Genomic DNA, 17,204 nt, shown 5'->3' with positions numbered 1-17,204 from the left:
ATACACACATACCACACACACACACAAAACCATACACACACACCACACACACACACCACACACACACCACACACACCACACACACACCATACACACACACACACCACACACACCACACACACACACAACCACACACACACACCACACACACACACAACCACACACACACACCACACACACACCACACACACACCACACACACACACAACCACACACACACACAACCACACACAACCACACACACACACCACACACACACACAACCACACACACGTGCCCCCTCCAAACACTGCGTCCCGTGTGTGGACAGCCCTGCACACACGCGTGTAACACAAGCACCCACACGCCCCCTCTCCCCACACACTAGACCAGTGGTCCCCAACCCCCCGGGGCTGCGGACCAGTACCGGTCCGTGGACCATTTGGTACCAGTCCTCAGAGAAAGAATAAATAACTTACATTATTTCCGTTTTATTTATATTTAAGTCTGAACGATGTTTTATTTTTTAAAGAAATGACCAGATTCCCTCTGTTACATCCGTCTAAGACTCACTCTTGACGCTTGTCTCGGTCACATGATATACATTTATCCAGTCCCACCCGAAAGGCCGGTCCGTGAAAATATTTTCTGAACATTAAACCGGTCCGTGACCCAAAAAAAGGTTGGGGACCACTGCTCTAGACAACGTGCTGGAAGTGTAAGAACACTAAGTGAGCAATGCACTCTATTGCAGGGAGGCAGAGACACACAGGCACCCCGCTGCCGCCCAGGACAGGGGACAGAAGCTGCTCTGGGGGGGGACCGTCTCCAGTGGACACTGGAGAGTCCGCTCACCAGCCCCGGGGCAGGTTCAGAACAATGCACGTTTAATGGCAAACGGCCGGAACCGCAGAGAGAAGGAGCAGGCCGGGATCAGAGCAAGGGGACGTTAGAGCCACCTCATCTAGTCACCACGGGGTCGGGAGGGTCGCAGGTGGTGGGGGCCCGCGGGCGGGTGTCGACAGCGGCGGCCTCGGGAAGCACGTGTGTGTGACAGGACCATGACGGCTCGCAGCTCACACAGGAAGGTCCCGGCTGCGGTCACCCCCGGCGTCCACCGGCCAAGCCAGAACCGGAGGGAAGTTTTGCTGATTAGCAGATGTGCCGAGCTGCAAAAGAAATAAAATAAAATGAAATAAAATTGCAGAGTGGACAGTTCCTGGGTCAGAGATGGAACCGGGATGTGGAGAGGAGGAAGCAGCTTCACGCGCAGGGGTGTGCGTGGGGGGTCATTCAAACATGAGGTCACAGAACAGGACCCGCTGCGGCCTGGCCTCTGAGGAAAGCACCGGGGGCCGCATGCCCGCCGTCGGAAAAGCAGGGGGCGGGGGCGGGGGGGGGGCAAACTGCCGTTTGTCCGACATCCAGCGCCAGACATCAGAACGTGAACCAAACACACACACACACACACACACACACACACACACACACGCGCGCGCGAAAATGGAAAGAAAAAAAAGAGAGTGGGTCCCAAATAACAAGGAAAAGGAGAGATACTGAAAAAAATCAAATCAAATAAAATTAATGGGCAAAATCGACCCAGTGAAAATAAAGCGGGTTCTGGCACGGGAACAGGGAGCACCGTCTTCCACCAGAGAGAGGAGGCGCCCACACCGGGAGGCGGAGAGCAACGTCAGGAGGGGACCGTGCCCGGCACGGAACGACCCCCGTTGCAGAGCCCCAGTCGGTACGAGGCTCCGGGACCATCTGTTTGGAAAGCGAGATCAAATAGCCAGCGTGGGGGGGTGGGGGGTGGAACGTGACTTCCTGTACCGACTCGGAGTGAAGGAGGCCACCGGAAAAGCCCGATGACATTCCTACAGACGCTGACCCGGCCGTCGAAGACCTCCCTGCCGAAAAAAATCCTAAGACCTTTTCCTTTTTTTCTCTTTTGAACCCCACCAGGGCCAAGGGTGCGCCTCTCTGATGCTTAGGTAGCTTTTATATAAGCACATGGATCCTTGTGGCCATGCGTGTAAGGAGCGGCGTGAGGGCAAGGTGGGGGTGGACAGATGGACATGGATGAACCAGCACAGGGTTGAAAACTCCCAGCCAGCGACCTCCACCTCGGGAGGGCGTCTCCCAAACGCCTACAGTAAATGTAACAGTGACCTGTCAGAACAAATCCCTTGAAAAGTCAGAAGGACTGGCCAGGCGGTGGCGCAGTGGATGGAGCATCGGACTGGGATGCGGAGGACCCAGGTTCGAAACCCCGAGGTCGCTGGCTTGAGCACGGGGTCGCCGGCTCGAGCAAGGGGTCACTGGCTCGGCTAGAGCCCCCTGGTCGAGGTACATATGAGAAATCAATCAGTGAACAACTACAAAAGCCCTAACGAAGAATGGATGCTTCTCACATCTCTCCCTTCCTGTCCGTCTGTCCCTCTCTGTCACAAAAAAAAACAAAAACAAAAACATAAAGTCGAGAGAAAAGCCAGGAAGGTGAGCTTCTCGGCTTCCAGTTCACGGTCACCTCCGGGGAGGGAGAACTGTCCTTCCACCTGCCTGAGCTCCCTGGCTGCTCGGATCATCAGATCGTGGGTCGGCGGGAGAAAAGCAAACACACACGTGTGATAACACGGCACCCCCCTCCCCCGGACACGCGGGGCGGGCAGAGAAACCCTGGGAAACTCGCCTCCCAGACCAGCTGGCGGGGGCCACCCCCTTAAAACGCTACCTGCTGTTAAAAGAGGAAAGGGGAGGTTGGGGTGGGGCCGCTCTGGGGACGACCCTGGAGGGGGGGGACGCTGGACACAGCGGGGCACAGAGCGGCGTGGGGGCCTTGTCCTGGGGACGGTGTGCTGCAGACTGAGGCACCCTGCCCCGCCCGCCCCCACGAACGGCAACGTGGGTCTGGTTCTCAGAGGCTGTCCCCCCGCTGCTGGTTCTTGAAACCAGCCATCTTGAAACAATCAGTATCCCCAGAGAGGCCCACGTTGGGGTGGCAGGCTCTGTTCTCCTTCGCCCGCATGCCTCAGTCAGAGCTGCAAGACGAGAAAAAGAAACTTAAAACAACAAAACAAAAAACAACACTGTCTTTTCTGGGCCCTCCGCGGCGGGCACCGGGGCTGGACGTGGGTCCCCAGAGGGGCTCGGGAAGGAGGACGTCCCGCAGACCCAGGGAGGGGATGTGCTGGAGGCGACAGGCGCCCCCCACCCACCCCCCACCCCCCGGGACGGAGATGGCGAGGGAGCCGCTGCCTCTGGCGGCGTTGAAGGAAATAAATTAATTCACACGCCGCCTCCCCCTCCGCCTCGGCCACCCAGCGTCAACCCCTGGTCGTTTGAAGAAATCTGCAAAGAAACCCTCAAACTTTTTAGGAAGAAAGAGAGAGGAGTGTGTACCAGCCCTGCTGACAGGGACGCCTCTCAGACAAACCGTAAAACAGGAGACCGAGAGAGTCGGTGGGAATGAGGGTTAAACAAAGAGAGGCTTCTCTGCGTCCAAAGACACCTCGAGCCACGTGGCAGGGGGCGGGGGGCGGCGTCCACCATGTCCATCCCGCATGGAAACAGCAGGGACACATGAGGAGAAAGCCCACTCAGGAGGCGCAGGGGTGCCCGTGAGCCGGCCCCGGGGCAGAGAGACCCGAAGGCCAGGAACGTTGAAGGAGGCAGAGCAAGGGGCCCCCCGGGATGTGACTGACCAGCCTGAGGTGCCCGTCCATGCACCACGCAGGGGTCAGGGGAGGGAATGGGACCTTCAGGCAAGCAGGCCCGCCCCGCGGGCGCGTTCGGGTGCAGACAGACAGTGAGGGCCTCCCTGCGCGGCGGGCTTGCTGACCGGGGGGCAGTGGACAGAGAGCAGCAGAGTCAGGCTCCAGCCACACCTGGCAGAGAGCACTTCTGACGTCGGGGGAACCTGGAAGAGGAGGGGACACAGGGGAACAGGCCCATCTTAGCGCCGTCACCAACGGTGACACATGCCAGCACCCTTCACCTGGCACAAGCCACACGGGGAAGCCCTGTCCCCTGAGCAATGTTCTGACCGGCAGGCCCAACCTCACTCCACCCGTGAGGAAACTGTCTCGCCTCTTCAAGACCATGGCCCTGGGCTCTGCCCCCACACTGCCCATGACCTTAAAAGGCCACACGCACACACACACACAACCCCAGTGGTGACGGCTTCTAGGAGAGAGGTGACACGTCGACCACTCAATGTCCAAACAGGAACCCCTGAACCCTATCTGGAGGCCCGGGGTCCATGCCGGGGCGGCGGGGGGAGCCTGGGTAAACGGGCTGTGAGAGGGAAAACGGAGCAGCGTGTTCCTCACACACGATTTTCTAACCACGACAATGAACTCCATGTGCCTGATGTGAGTGATGGGCACCTGTCTGCAGATGGACGGTCCCCCACACTGGGGGTCTGGGAGGGAGAAGGGGGGAGAGGGCGGTCAGGGCCCCGGTCACCCCGAGAGGAGGTGGGGGGTTCATCACATCTCGTTTCTTAGGGTCAAGGGACGTGGGGGTGGTGAGTGGACGAGCGTGGCCACCCCTTCCTACGTTCTTATTCTGGGGCCCTGTCCTCCTGTCAGAAGAGCTGACCACCGGGAAGGGGGCCTTGTCCCTGAGCGCCAGGCCCTGTTTGTGAAGAACAAAGCCCAGCGCCCCCTCCAGACCCGCGACGCCGTGGAGGGCCCGGCCAGGCGGGTAAACAAGCTCTTCCCCTCTATCTGCCCAGTGGGCGCGGCGGAGCCCAGCCCCATTCCCGGCCAGCAGGACAGGAACCAAACAGGGAGACCTCTGCTTTTACCATTAGGGGCTCAGCCCGGGGGCTGGAGACCAAAAACAATGAGAAAAGTCGAGAAACGGAAATCAAAGGCATAGCTCTGGCCAGGGGCTGGGGCCAGGGCTGGAGCTGGGGCGGAGGGGTGAGTGGGGGTGGGGGGGAGGGCAGCAGCGAGTGGAGGGGGAACCGCGGGGCCCTTCCCCGGGGACCCCCGCGCGCAGGGGGCAGGCGGAAGAGCCTTCAGAATGATGAGAGGCTTCAGGAAAGCGGCCAGACGCAAAACATATTTCAAATCAATATCGCTTACCCCGTTCCCAGCTTCCCCCCCTCCCCAGGCCCCGGATCCGGACCCCCCGGACCCCCACGTGCGAGGAGATAAAGTAGGATAAAACGCATTTCTTTCCCAAACAAAAGGAACCATGAAAGCCAAAAAGAGCAGGAAAACACTTAGCCCTGACCCCTCTTAAGAAACACTCGAGGTCTGTAGGAAGAACAGGGCAAACTTTAATGAGAGCTGTATAAACAAAATCGGGGGAGAGAGAGAAAAGAAAGAAAGAAAGGAAAAAAAAAAAAAGGCAAGCACACACCACCAACCCCCCCACACACCCCCCCACCACACACACACACGTCCTGTTCTGGGCAGGAAGTTTATAAGAATCAGCTCTTCCCGAATTAACGTATAGCGCTGCCAGATTTCCAAGCAGACGTGTCATGGGATTTATTGGGGGGCCAGGGGTGTGCCGGGCTGGGGAGGGAGTTGACGAGATGAATGTCGAATGCGTGCAGAAGGAAACGTGGCAGGAAGAGCTGTGGGGATTTTGAAAACTAACAGCGGCCTTCCACCGGGAATGGGGGCGGGGGCTGGGGGGGCCGGGGGGCCGTGGGGGGGCTGGGTACCCCGTACCAGCGGCCAGGCCCAGTGCTCTGGCGCCTCTGCCCAAGGTGGCCGATGCCCTCACCATCTGTGTTTTCTGGGAGAGAGGGGGGGAGAGAGAGAGAAAGAGAGAGAGAGAGAGAGAGAGTGAGCCCCGAAGTTCAGAGTGGGTGACGCAGAGAGGGAAGGTCACACAGCACCCACGCTGCAGGCGGGCGCGCAGACGCCATGACGGGCCACGCCCGGAACCCCAGGGCCTCTGCTTTCGTCGGCTGTACCCCGAACTCCCGAGGCCGCGGGCCAGGTCAGGGTGATGGCACTGCTCCCGCAGAAGCGGGGGTGGGGGGTGTGCCTCCATCAGGGACAGGGGGGCGGTGGTGGGACCTTTAACAAAGGAGGCCTAGAGACTGAGGCCCACGTGCAGGAGACAAAGGGAAGGAGAGCGTCGCCCACGAGGCCCAAGCGCAGGAGACAAAGGGAAGGAGAGCGTCGCCCACGAGGCCCACGCGCAGGAGAGTGAGAGAGGTCGGCGCGGGAGAGACGGTGGGTGTGTCCCGACCTGCTTCCTAAGCTGACGGACGAGCCACGGACGTGCCCGGGAAAGAGAGGACAAGCTTGGTCCAGGTCCCCTCCGCTTCAGACAGTGACGTCTCTGCACGTGAAGAAAACCTCCGCCTCTCGCCAAAATGGGAGTCACAGGGGCCCCAAGTCTATACTCCTGCCTGACACGGCCCACAAAACAAACAGCAAGAAAAAGAGATTGAAACACACACACACGCACACACACACGCACACACACACGCACACACACACGCACACACACACGCGCACGCGCACACGCACACACGCACGCACGCACACATGCACGCACACACACGCACACACACGCACACACACACGCACACACACGCACGCACATGCACGCACACGCGCGCACACACGCACGCGCACGCGCACACACACGCACATACACGCATGCACATGCACGCACACGCACACACACACATGCACACATGCACACACGCACGCACACACACGCACATGCACACACACGCACACATGCACGCACACGCGTGCGCACACGCACGCACACGCACACGCACCAGGCAGTGAGCACCAAGGTTCCCTCCTGGGAGATGGGCCAGGCTCAGGGTGAGTCCCACGAGTGGCCAGCTCACTTCCTAGAGAGCAGGTTCAGGCCTTGGTGCAGAAAGGAGGAACGGAGGGGGAGTCCGTGGGATCCCCGAGTTGATGAGAGAGAGAGAGAGAGAGAGAGAGAGTGCGAGAGCGGAGGGTCCAGGAGGACCCAGACCAGGAGAGCTCACAGGACTGAGCACCAGAGGGGAGAGAGCCCTGGGGACCCGCAGAAGGGGCCCTGTCAGGATGGCAGGGCCGGATCGGAGAGTCTGTCCAGGGCTGGAAAGGGAACCAGCCGCTGGGAAGGGTCGCCTCACAGAGGGACCCAGGGCCGGCGCTCGCCCCCTGCACAGGGCAAGAGGTCTCGTGGCGGCGGCCTAGGAATCCCACTTTAAAAATACAAAGACACAGATGGGTTCAAAAGGAGTAAGGGACCCTCTGAAACAGACGTGAAACCGCAAGGGAAAGAACAGAGGACCCGGGGGCGGGGGGACAAGGCCCCCACCGTGGTCAGAGAGAGCAGCACCCTTCTCTCAACAGTTAAATCGGACGCGAGGGCAGAAATTCAGCAAGGACATAGGAGACGGGCGCAGCCCTGCCAAAGCAGCTCGGCTGGGCTGACATTTCTGGAACACTCCACTTAAACACACATCCCTTCCCAGCGTGCACGGAACACTGACCAATATAGACCACGTTCTGGGCCATAAAACAAAACTTAATAAGTTGAGAAGGATTCAAGTCACACAGATTATGTTCTTGGACCATAAGGAATTAAATTATAAATCAATAACAGAAAAGACCCTTGGAACGTTCTCAAGTATTTAGAATCGAAATAACACACGTCTAAATGAGCCATGAGTCAAAGGAGAAGAGGGGGGAGGAAGAAAAAACCCAACAAGGGGCCCAAGGCAGCTTTTCTCCACAGCACGAACTCGGAGGCACACAGAGGGGGCAGAGAAAAGCGGCCCTTCGGGCACAACCTACACCCTGCACCCTGCACAGTGCCCACGGAGAAACGTGAGAAGGGGCTCCATCCACGGCCTCCACTCCCGGAACCTTAAGGAGCAGAGAAATGCAAAATCTAAACCCTAAGCATTCTGCCCAAGAAAGGAAACAGAACATGTAGGTCAAGTGGACATTGTCGTCAACGCAATTGAAAAAAAAACAACATTGAAACCAGTTTTTAAAAACGAAAAGGAACACAAAGGTCAGGTCTTTGAGAGATTCTCAACACGGGAAACTGATAAAGCTCATCAACTCCATCTGGTCAGGAAGAGAGAGAAAACAGAAGGGGGCCGAGCTCAGGAACAAGGGGGGTGACATCACTCCAGATGGGACCGAACAGTCATCCGGGACGATGATGAACAACTTGACGCCCATACGCCTGACAGGCCAGGCCAGGCGGCACGGCCGAGTTTCTCGAAAAATAAAAAAAACCTGACACAGGAACAGCTCGCTCAGAAAAGTAAAGCACAAAACAGAACAAAGAAACAACAGAACTTGAGTCAACCTACATCTACCAAAGAGTTGGAAGGAGAGTTAAAAACTCCCCTCCACACACTCACACACACACACACTCACACACACACTCACACTCTCACACACACACACACACACACAAACGTGCATACACAAAGCTTCCTCACAAAGAAAACTCCAGGCCCACATGGCTTCCCTGGTGGGTTTCTACCAAACATTTCAAGAAGAAACAGTGACAGTTCTATACAAACTCATCAAAGACACTGAAGAAAGGGGGGGGGGGAGGGGGGACTAGGCTACGACTCATTCTACTAGGAGACCAGTGTTACCTTGTTACCAACAACACCAAAACTGGTATAAAGAAAACCACAGCCCACTCTCCCTCAAAACTCAACTCTCGGGGCAAACACGCCACAATAAAACTTGCACCAACAGTTCTCAGCGATAGGTAATAAAACGGATAACCCGGCGCTACCAAGTGTCCCAGGAATGCCAGACTGGTGTCGCCCGTGGACAACGGAGGAGCCCCCCCCCCCCGCAAGTTGCCAAACCAAAAAAAGAAGTACCCTGGGACCAGCTGTATAGGTGCAGGGGGAGAGGGGGAGCATTGAACAAAATTCGACAGGCCTTCCTCATTTAAAAGAAGAAAAACACACAAAAGAAAGCTCTCAGAAAACAATAGCAAGAAGAAGAAGACGACACAGAGTGTCCTCATTCTAACACAGGGCACTTCCTGGGGAGGGGGGCACAGAACCAGGACCAGGAAGTCTGCCCCCCAGCACCTCCACGGGGCGGCCGCAGCCACAGCCACTGGAGACAGTTGCCCGTGCAATGAGGCAAGAAAAAAAGGTGGAGCGGATTGGAGAGGGGGGACCGCTGTGGTCACAGGGGAACCTCCGGAGAGAGCTACCGGGGCTGACGGCGAGCGTGGCAAGGTTTCAGGACCTACGCTTGATGGACAAAGTCTCTGGCGTGTCCCTAAAACAGCCACGAACAATCAGACGGTGACCTTTATACGGAAAATAAATAAATAAATAAATCCTAACAGTATCCTCCCCCCACACACACACAAAAAAGGAAAGGAATACATCTGACAAAAGGGTAGAACAGAGGCATCAGTTGATAACGGCAAGAATGTCCAACTCTCCCCTCAGTTTCAGCTACAGATGCAGTGCCACCCCAATCCAAACCCCAGCAGGATCCCAGCACTCCCCTGGAAACGCAGAGCTACCCAGAGCCATCAAAACAACCCTAAAAAAATAAAATAAAAATTAAATAAAAAGAGAGAGAGAACAGAGTTGAGCGGACACTCTCAAGCAGGGGTCCCCAAACTGCGGCCCCCTGAGGCCATTTATCCGGCCTCCACTGCACTTCCGGAAGGGGCACCTCTTTCACTGGTGGTCAGTGAGAGGAGCATAGTTCCCATTGAAATACTGGTCAGTTTGTTGATTTAAATTTACTTGTTCTTTATTTTAAATATTGTATTTGTTCCCATTTTGTTGTTTTTTTTTTTACTTTAAAATAAGATATGTGCAGTGTGCATAGGGATTTGTTCATAGTTGTTTTTATAGTCCGGCCCTCCAATGGTCTGAGTGACAGTGAACTGGCCCCCTGTGTAAAAAGTTTGGGGACCCCTGCTCTCAAGAGTCAGTAGTATTAAGAGGAGAGGAACCAACACCAGGCCGGCGTTGCTGTCAAGACAATCACATCGACCCAAGAGGATCGGAGGGTCAGAGGGTCCCAGAGAGAAACCCACACGTCTGCAGAAAGGCACCCCAAAAGCCGGGTCACAGGCCTGGGTACCCCAACCGGGACCGGAACCACAGACAAGACCGGAGGGAGAACCTCTGTGAATGCGGGCTAGGCCGTGACCGCCTGGACACTGTACCCAGAGTGCACGGCGCCCTGAAAATAACGCTGGTCTGCGCTGAGACGCATTTTAGAAAACGACAAGATGTTTCTAACGTGCCCTCCAAAAGACACCGCAGGGGAATGAGGACATAAGACCCCGGTTGAAAGGAAAGCTTCACCCAGCAAGTATTTCATAAAGACCTGACCCAGGAGATAATGAAGAACTCTCAAAAAAAAAAAAAAGGCAGGGGGTCGAGGGGGTGGAGAGGGTGAACAATACATATACCAAGAAGAAAAAAAAAACCAAAAAACTGCCAACACTTAATAACGAGAAAACAAATAACCCCAAATTTTTGTAAAAAAAAAACAAAAAAAAAAACAGGCCAAAGATTAGAAGTGACACGTCATTAACAAGACAAATGAACAGCAAGTAAGCACTCACACACACACGTGAACACTGCGGGGGTGGGGGGCGGGGGGCGGAGGGGGGCAGAGAGAGGGGTCCCCTCTGGGTCACTGGGGAAACGGAAATTAAAATCACAGGATACTGGTCCATGAGAACGGCCAGGCTTTCGCGAACCCTGAGCTGCTAACAACACCCCGCGTCAGCCAGATTGCGCCCAGGGACCCCACCTCGCCGGGGCGGAAATGTAAAACGATTCAGTTGGCAATGTCTCTTTTCTTAAACAGTTAAACATAAACCTCCCATGTGATCGAAGTCATTCTCCTCAGCATTTACCCACGAGAAAAGGAAGTGTTTGTCCCTTGTAAAGACTTTCACATGAATGTAAATACTGCTTTGTTTTTAATCGTCAAAAAAAAAAAAAAGAAACAAAAAAAGCAAAAAAAAAAAAAAAAAAAAAGCTTGGAAACCACCCAAATGTCCATCAACAGGGAATGGATAAACAAACCGTGGTGTGTCCATACCATAGCAGCCAGAGGAATGCGGGCCCCAATGCACGCAAGGCTCAAATGAGTCTCACAAGAGTTATGCCGGGGGAAAGAAGCCAACAGAAAAAAAAAAAAGAGTATATACGATGCTTCCATTTATGGAAGACTCTATAACATGCAAGCTGACCAGGTCACTGCTGCTGGGGGATGGGGTGGGTGGGTGAGCAGGGGGGGCGGAGGGGGGACACAGAGGGAAAGGAGAAGGGGCCGCAGGGGCCTGAGGGCACTCCTGGGCCGGCGTGGGTGTGTTTGCCCTCACGGACGGCAAGGACCGTCCGATGGACGGGCATGCTTCGGGCGGGCGTGCTTCCGGTGTGCGTGTGGGGCTGCGAGTCCGTTACACGGCGGCAAGAGAGCTGGGACGCAGAGTCGGAAGGCGCGCTGAGAAACCCGGAGAGTGTTTTCTGAGTCACGCGGGACAGACCGGAGGGTCACAGAACGAGTGCGCAGAATGCCCTTGGAAGTCCACGGGAAACACGAACACCCTCACGGGCTTGCCGGACGGCCATGACCCAGTGCCGCAGACGGTGTCCTAAAAGCGCAGACACTTACGGTGGTCCCCCATCCTGGAGGCTGGAGGCTGGAGGCTGGAGGTCCGAGATCCAGGTGTCGGCCAGGCTGGCTCCTCCCAAGGGCCCTGTCCTCGGTGTGTAGATGGCCCGGATCCCCACACGGTCGTCCCTCTGGGTGTGTCTGTGTCCTGATCTCCTCTTCTTCTAAGGACACCAGTCACATTGGATTAGGCCCACCCCAGTGGCTTCATTTTACCTTAATCGCCTCTTTAAAGACACCCCCCACCCCAACTCCACATACAGGTTCTGGGGGTTAAGACTTTAGGGACAAATTTGAGGGACACAATTCAACCCATAAAACAGCCTCATCAGAAAAAGAAAAAAATGAGCAAAAGACATAAATAGACAAGTCACAGATTCAGGAAAAACCAACAAGGGCTACACTTGTAATCACATCCAGGTCGCCATGCAAGAGACACCGAGGCTTTGCCCCTGGGTGTCCAGGGGCTGCCGCCCACAGCGGTGACGCCTGTCTGTCCTCGTGTGCCAGGCCCTCCGGGAACCAGAAGTGCCCCGGGGAAGCCAGGCGCAGGTACTGGGCAGGCGCCAAGAGCCCTGGGAGGGGGCTGCAGGGCTCACGCGTGGCGTCCTCCGCCCGGTCATGAAGGCGGGCACATCCCCCGGGCCTTGGTCTGGACATGAATGGCAAACACTCCTTCAGGATGGCCAGCCCATTTGGACCCATTGTCCTGGCCAGGTGACCTGGGCTCTAGGGGCGTGGCCTGCGTGCGTGCCTGCGTGCGTGCGTGCGTGCCTGCGTGCGTGCCTGCCTGCGAGGTGCTGGGCAGGGGCGGGCCTGCCACCCTAGCCTTGGTTTGTTCTGCCCGTGCCAGTCTCACCAGACTGAACACCGGCCACACACAGAGGATCGCCTGCCGTTTCACCGAGCCGTCGCATCCAAAGGGCACCACTTCGCCCAGCAAGGGAGGCACGGAGGCAGGGCTGCCACCGGCGGGATTCAGGGTCCAGAGAACCGGGCCCTGCTGGCCAGCCTCCTGCCTGTCCGAGCCCCTGGGGACCAGAAGCCCAGGGCACCCTCCGTAAGAAGTAGCATACCTGACCCAGATGGTGAGAACCTCTGTTGTTTACGAGAGCTTCAAATGGGATGGGCTGTCCTCTGTTTTGTCTGGCAAACCATCGCCTGGGGAAGCCACCACGCCGCTGAACTCGGGAGGAGGCAGGCCAAGCAGTGATGGGACAGGCCCCACGACACCAGGGCAGGAGGAAGGCGCACTTGTGGGCTCCCCAGGAGTGGCTGCTGCCTCAGGGTGGGCTCGCCTCTGTGCTCAGAAATCCATGGCCTTGGGAGAGGGAGGGGGGGCCAGCGGCAGGCAGTCAGAGAGGGGAGGACTAAGTGCTGAGGGCTCTGCCCCATAGCCGAGCCCCAAATCACCCCCCACCCCCGCTCAGTGTCTCCCACCACCCCCTCTCTCATCAGCCTCACACACTGTGAACCCAACTTCCGGCCACACGTCTGCCTGCGAGTAACATCCCACCTTGCAGTTAGACCGTGGCCTCGGGGTCAGCACTCTGTAAAAAGAAAGCCTGCTGGCCTCCTGGTCCTGGACTTCCTCCTCTCGCTCCCATCCCTCCGTCCACCTGCCCCGCAAGCAAGTCCTCCAGCCCTGGCACAGGGGCCCTTCTGACACATCAAGTCCCACCGTCCCTTCCCCTCAAGGGCCTGGACCCCTGCATCCCACGTGGGCCTGGAGAACAGGCAAGGGCCAGCCTTGCCCTTTCCCTGTGCGTCCCCAGCAGGCAGAGGCCGCCACTCACTGTCACCCCTGACCTTTTCCCTGTGCCCCGAGCGCATCTGCAGAACCTTCATCCTAGATGCACCCACTTACCAAGGGTCATTCCCATCGGCCAACACCCCAAGGGAGAGAGCCCGGCCGCCACCCCTCTCCCAGAGGGCACAGCGCCTACCCACCCGCCGCCTCGCTGCAGGCTCCCTCTGCTCTCCCGGGGAGCAAGCACCCAGGTCCAGCCCCCCTGCCACCCTCTCCGGGTCCCATCCCATCCCCACCCGGGAGGCCAGCTCCTCTGCCTTCTCCTCCATAGCTCCCAGAGGCTGGCGTGACACCCCCTTTCCATGCTCTCCCTGCTCTGCAGAGTGTGTAAAGCGCTGCAGGGTGCACAGAGGAACAGGCCAAGTCCGCGGGCAGGGGACAGGGGACAGGGGACAGGCAGCGACAGGGGCCCTAGAGGGCTTGGGTGCAGGAGCTGGGGCCGCTGCGCGCCCTCCGGACACCAGGGGGCGCTGTGTCGGGGCCCGCGCGGGTGGCGCGCACGCCGAGTCTTCCGCCCGCGCGCAGCGGAAGCCGGCGATGGCGCGGAACGTGTTGTGAGTGGGGAGGCCCACGCGGGGGAGGGGGCGGGGCGGTCACGGTCACGACGGTCACGGGTCCGCGGACTCAGGACCCGCGGCCGGCGGTGGGAAAGGCGTGGCCGGCCGGAGCGCGTGCTCCGAGCCCGGCAGCCCGCGCCCCTCCCCCGCTGGCGCCACGTGTGCGGACCCTCCGGCCGCGAGGACGCGAGGACGTGGGGCCGGGCAGGGGGGAGCCCACCCGCAGCCCGGCAGCCCCCGCCCCCCAGGGTCCGCCCTGCCAGCGTGGCGGCGAGGCGGCGGGGTTGGGGCGGGGCCGCCTGCGCCCCTGCACCCCTCCCCCGCACCAGCCCGGGCTCTGGGCTCTGACCACCCTCCCCGTCTGAAGCAAGGACATTCCTGGCCCCGTGAACACGAGGGTCTCCGTGCACGAATGCATGAGTGCACGCGTGAATAAGTGAATGAGCGAATGAAGGAATGCATGCGTGCGTGTGTGCATGCATCCATGAACGCCCCTTGGCCAGGGAGAGCGCGCGAGGCAGTGAGTGAGCGGTGCCCCCGCTCACCACCCACCACCCACCACCCAGGCAGGCTGTGTGGCCGGGCCAGGCTGTGGATTTGGGGAGAGGGCTTGCAGCGGGGGAGGAGTAGGGGGAGGCTCTGAGGAGGGTACACTGCTTTCTGCAGCAGCTCGAGAGGGGCAGGGGCCTCAAGGAATGGAAACTCCAAGCCAGGCCCTGGAGGCCACCCGGGAGGCCACCCTGGAGGCCAGGGACGTGCGGGCAGGAAGGGAACCAGGACGTGGGGCCCACTTGAGGCCCTGGAGGAGAGACTTGCAGTGGAGCCACGCGGTGGGGGTGAGGGGGAGAGAGGGTGGGATCACGGATGAGTCACCCGCGGGGGCCACAGGGCGGGAGGGCTTGTGGCAGCCAGCCAGCTTGTTGTTTGGAGGAGAGGAGAAATTCAGGGCTCTCTGCTTGAGAGATGTTAAGTCGAGGTACTTGCGAAACACAGAGGGGAGCGGTCAGGGAGGCAGGGGGTGGGGGTGGGTGAAACCACCCAGAGGCCAGGGGTGGGCCCCACAGGGGTGCTGGGCCTCCTGGAGGCCCAGGGAGCCGTGTTCCAGGGCCCAGCAGGAGGGTCAGCAGCACAGCTTGTTCCCAAGCTGGGGGGGAGGGGGTCCCAGGCCTTGGGCAGAGGCCTTAGGAAGACCTGGTGCTTGGTGTGGGGTGTGGGGTGTGGAGTGTGGGGTGTGGGGAGGGGGAATACACTCAACCCTGCTGCCCTTGGCCTCTCACCTAGAACCTCACACTGGCCTCTCTCCAGCCACAGCTCAGCGCTTCCCCTTAGGCCCCAAACAATGGAGTGGCAGGGCTTGGAGAGATTGGGGGTCTGAGCTAGTCTCCCCGCACTCCCACAGTGACCCGTGGGCCCTAGCTTTTACCCCCTGCCGTGCCCACCCCACGCCCGGGGGGCCAGCTGTCAGCCTGGACTCCCGCAAGGGTAAAACAAGGCAGGCCTGTACCCTGCAGACCAGCCTGCCTCCCAGCCTCGGGCCGGTGCCCACTCTCTGGCACAAAGGCCGTGCCACCAGGAGGTCCTGCGGGGTGGCTGCCACGGGCTGACTCGGTCACCTGCACGCCCCATGTAGATGGTACCCAGCCATTCCCTCAGGTGGCCCGGCTCGAGCCCTGCCCTGGGGGCGCCCCACCACTGCAGCCCAGGACGTGCCCCACCCAGGTGTCCACTCAACCCAGTTAGCCCCTCCGGTCATTCCACCCAGGCCCTCTGAGCCCCTGGCCCTCCTCACCCTCTGTAGACTTGGCCAGCAAGAGCCAGGGTGGGGTTTGGCCACCCTGAGCCCCTTTCACCCCTTTCACAGTACTGGGGGCTGTGGATTGGTTCCTGGGTTAGGGGTGAGACCCTTGATAAGATGACCGGTCACTGGGCTCCCAGCCCGTCATCCTGGCCCGTAGCCTGGGTCCACTTGGAGGTGGCAGTGGGTTGGAGCTCCAGCCAACCCCGCCTGCCCTGGGGGACTTTGGGGTGGGGGAGGCCAGGCAGTGCAGTGAACTTGAGGTTGGTGAGTTGCAACCGCCATGTTTCCTGGAGCCTTTTATCTCGAATTCCTTACTCTTGTCATGGAGGAGCTGGAATTCTACTCACAGGGGCAGGGGGTGCGAAGGTGACTCGTCCCCATCGAGGGGGCTAAGCCCGGGCCACACGTAGATTCTGCCCCTCCCACCTCACCTGCACGCAGGGGACTCTGTGGGTGACTTGTGCTGTCCACAGGCATGCTCCGTGCTAGGGCCGTGGGCCCGTGTGTCTGTCACTTGGAACCAGCGGCTGTCTCTGAGCCCCCGCGGCCAGCCGGTTAGACGGTTAGACGTGGGGTGGGCTCGTGCTATCCGGCCTCTGTTTATCTCTTGAACCTCTCCCTGGCCCTTTCTGTCAGTCTGGCCTGGGGTCGGGGAAGCAACAACCCGCGCTGCCCCTGGCTGGGGACCTGGCAGCCCACCCTGGGCAGAGCCGGTGTGAGCGAGTGCCGGGGGACGGGGGCCGCGGGGCAGTGGCCTGCACAGAGCTGCCCCCTCTGCTTGTCAGCTCTGTTGACCTGGTGAGCAGACGGAGGCCTGCTGGTGAGGGGGCGGGGTGGTGTTCTGGACACGATGCAGACGTACGTCTCACCCTCACAGGTACCCCCTGTGCCAGCTGGGCAGCCCCCAGCTCCGCATCTTCCGCACCAACTTCTTCATTCAGCTGGTGCGGCCCGGCACAGCCCAGCCCGAGGACACCGTGCAGTTCCGGATCCCCATGGAGTGAGTTGAGTCCGGAGGAACCAGGGCAGGGGGCAGCCCGGCTTCCTCCTGTTGCGGGAAGTCCAGCAGGCAGCCCCGCAAGGCTCTGCAGAGACTGACAGAGGCCCGGCTGGGCTCCCTCCACCAGCCCACCCCTGCCCACCCCTCCCGGCTGGGCTCCCTCCACCAGCCCACCGCTGCCCACCCCTCCCGGCTGGGCTCCCCCCACCAGACCACCCCTGCCCACCCCTCCGGCTGAATCAAGTCACAGCTCTTCCTGGGAGGCTGGGCCAGGCCGGTCCCCAGAGCTGCTCACACGGCAGCCAGAACCATGGTCCTCCAGGTGGCTCCTTTTCTGGCCCTCTGGTCACCCGGAGGGGCACGGCCTCTCCGCTTCCCTGGTACCAAAGCCGTGGGATGCTGCTCTGACTGCCTGCCCCAGGGGTGGGCC

At 59.3% G+C, this 17,204-nt stretch overlaps 1 protein-coding gene across 5 annotated transcripts in view; it reads left to right on the top strand.

Moving 5' to 3' along the window:
* Positions 1-12,437: 12,437 nt before the first annotated feature.
* Positions 12,438-17,204, top strand: part of MRPL23 (mitochondrial ribosomal protein L23) — a 177,358-nt gene continuing 172,591 nt past the window's right edge. The window contains exons 1-2 of one of the 5 annotated variants that reach the window (XM_066252362.1): positions 12,438-12,697; positions 16,652-16,774. In XM_066252362.1, the coding sequence (XP_066108459.1) occupies positions 16,770-16,774 (5 nt within the window). In that variant the 5' untranslated portion in view covers positions 12,438-12,697; positions 16,652-16,769. Of the gene's footprint in view, positions 12,698-13,873; positions 13,974-16,331; positions 16,337-16,567; positions 16,573-16,651; positions 16,775-17,204 lie in introns of those variants that run through there. The other 4 variants (XM_066252361.1, XM_066252360.1, XM_066252364.1 and 1 more) reach the window with 4 other exon arrangements.

This window comes from Saccopteryx bilineata, chromosome 1 (assembly GCF_036850765.1).
Source record: "Saccopteryx bilineata isolate mSacBil1 chromosome 1, mSacBil1_pri_phased_curated, whole genome shotgun sequence".
NCBI classification, from domain to species: domain Eukaryota; kingdom Metazoa; phylum Chordata; class Mammalia; order Chiroptera; family Emballonuridae; genus Saccopteryx; species Saccopteryx bilineata.
This window is presented reverse-complemented; position numbering and strand designations above follow the sequence as displayed.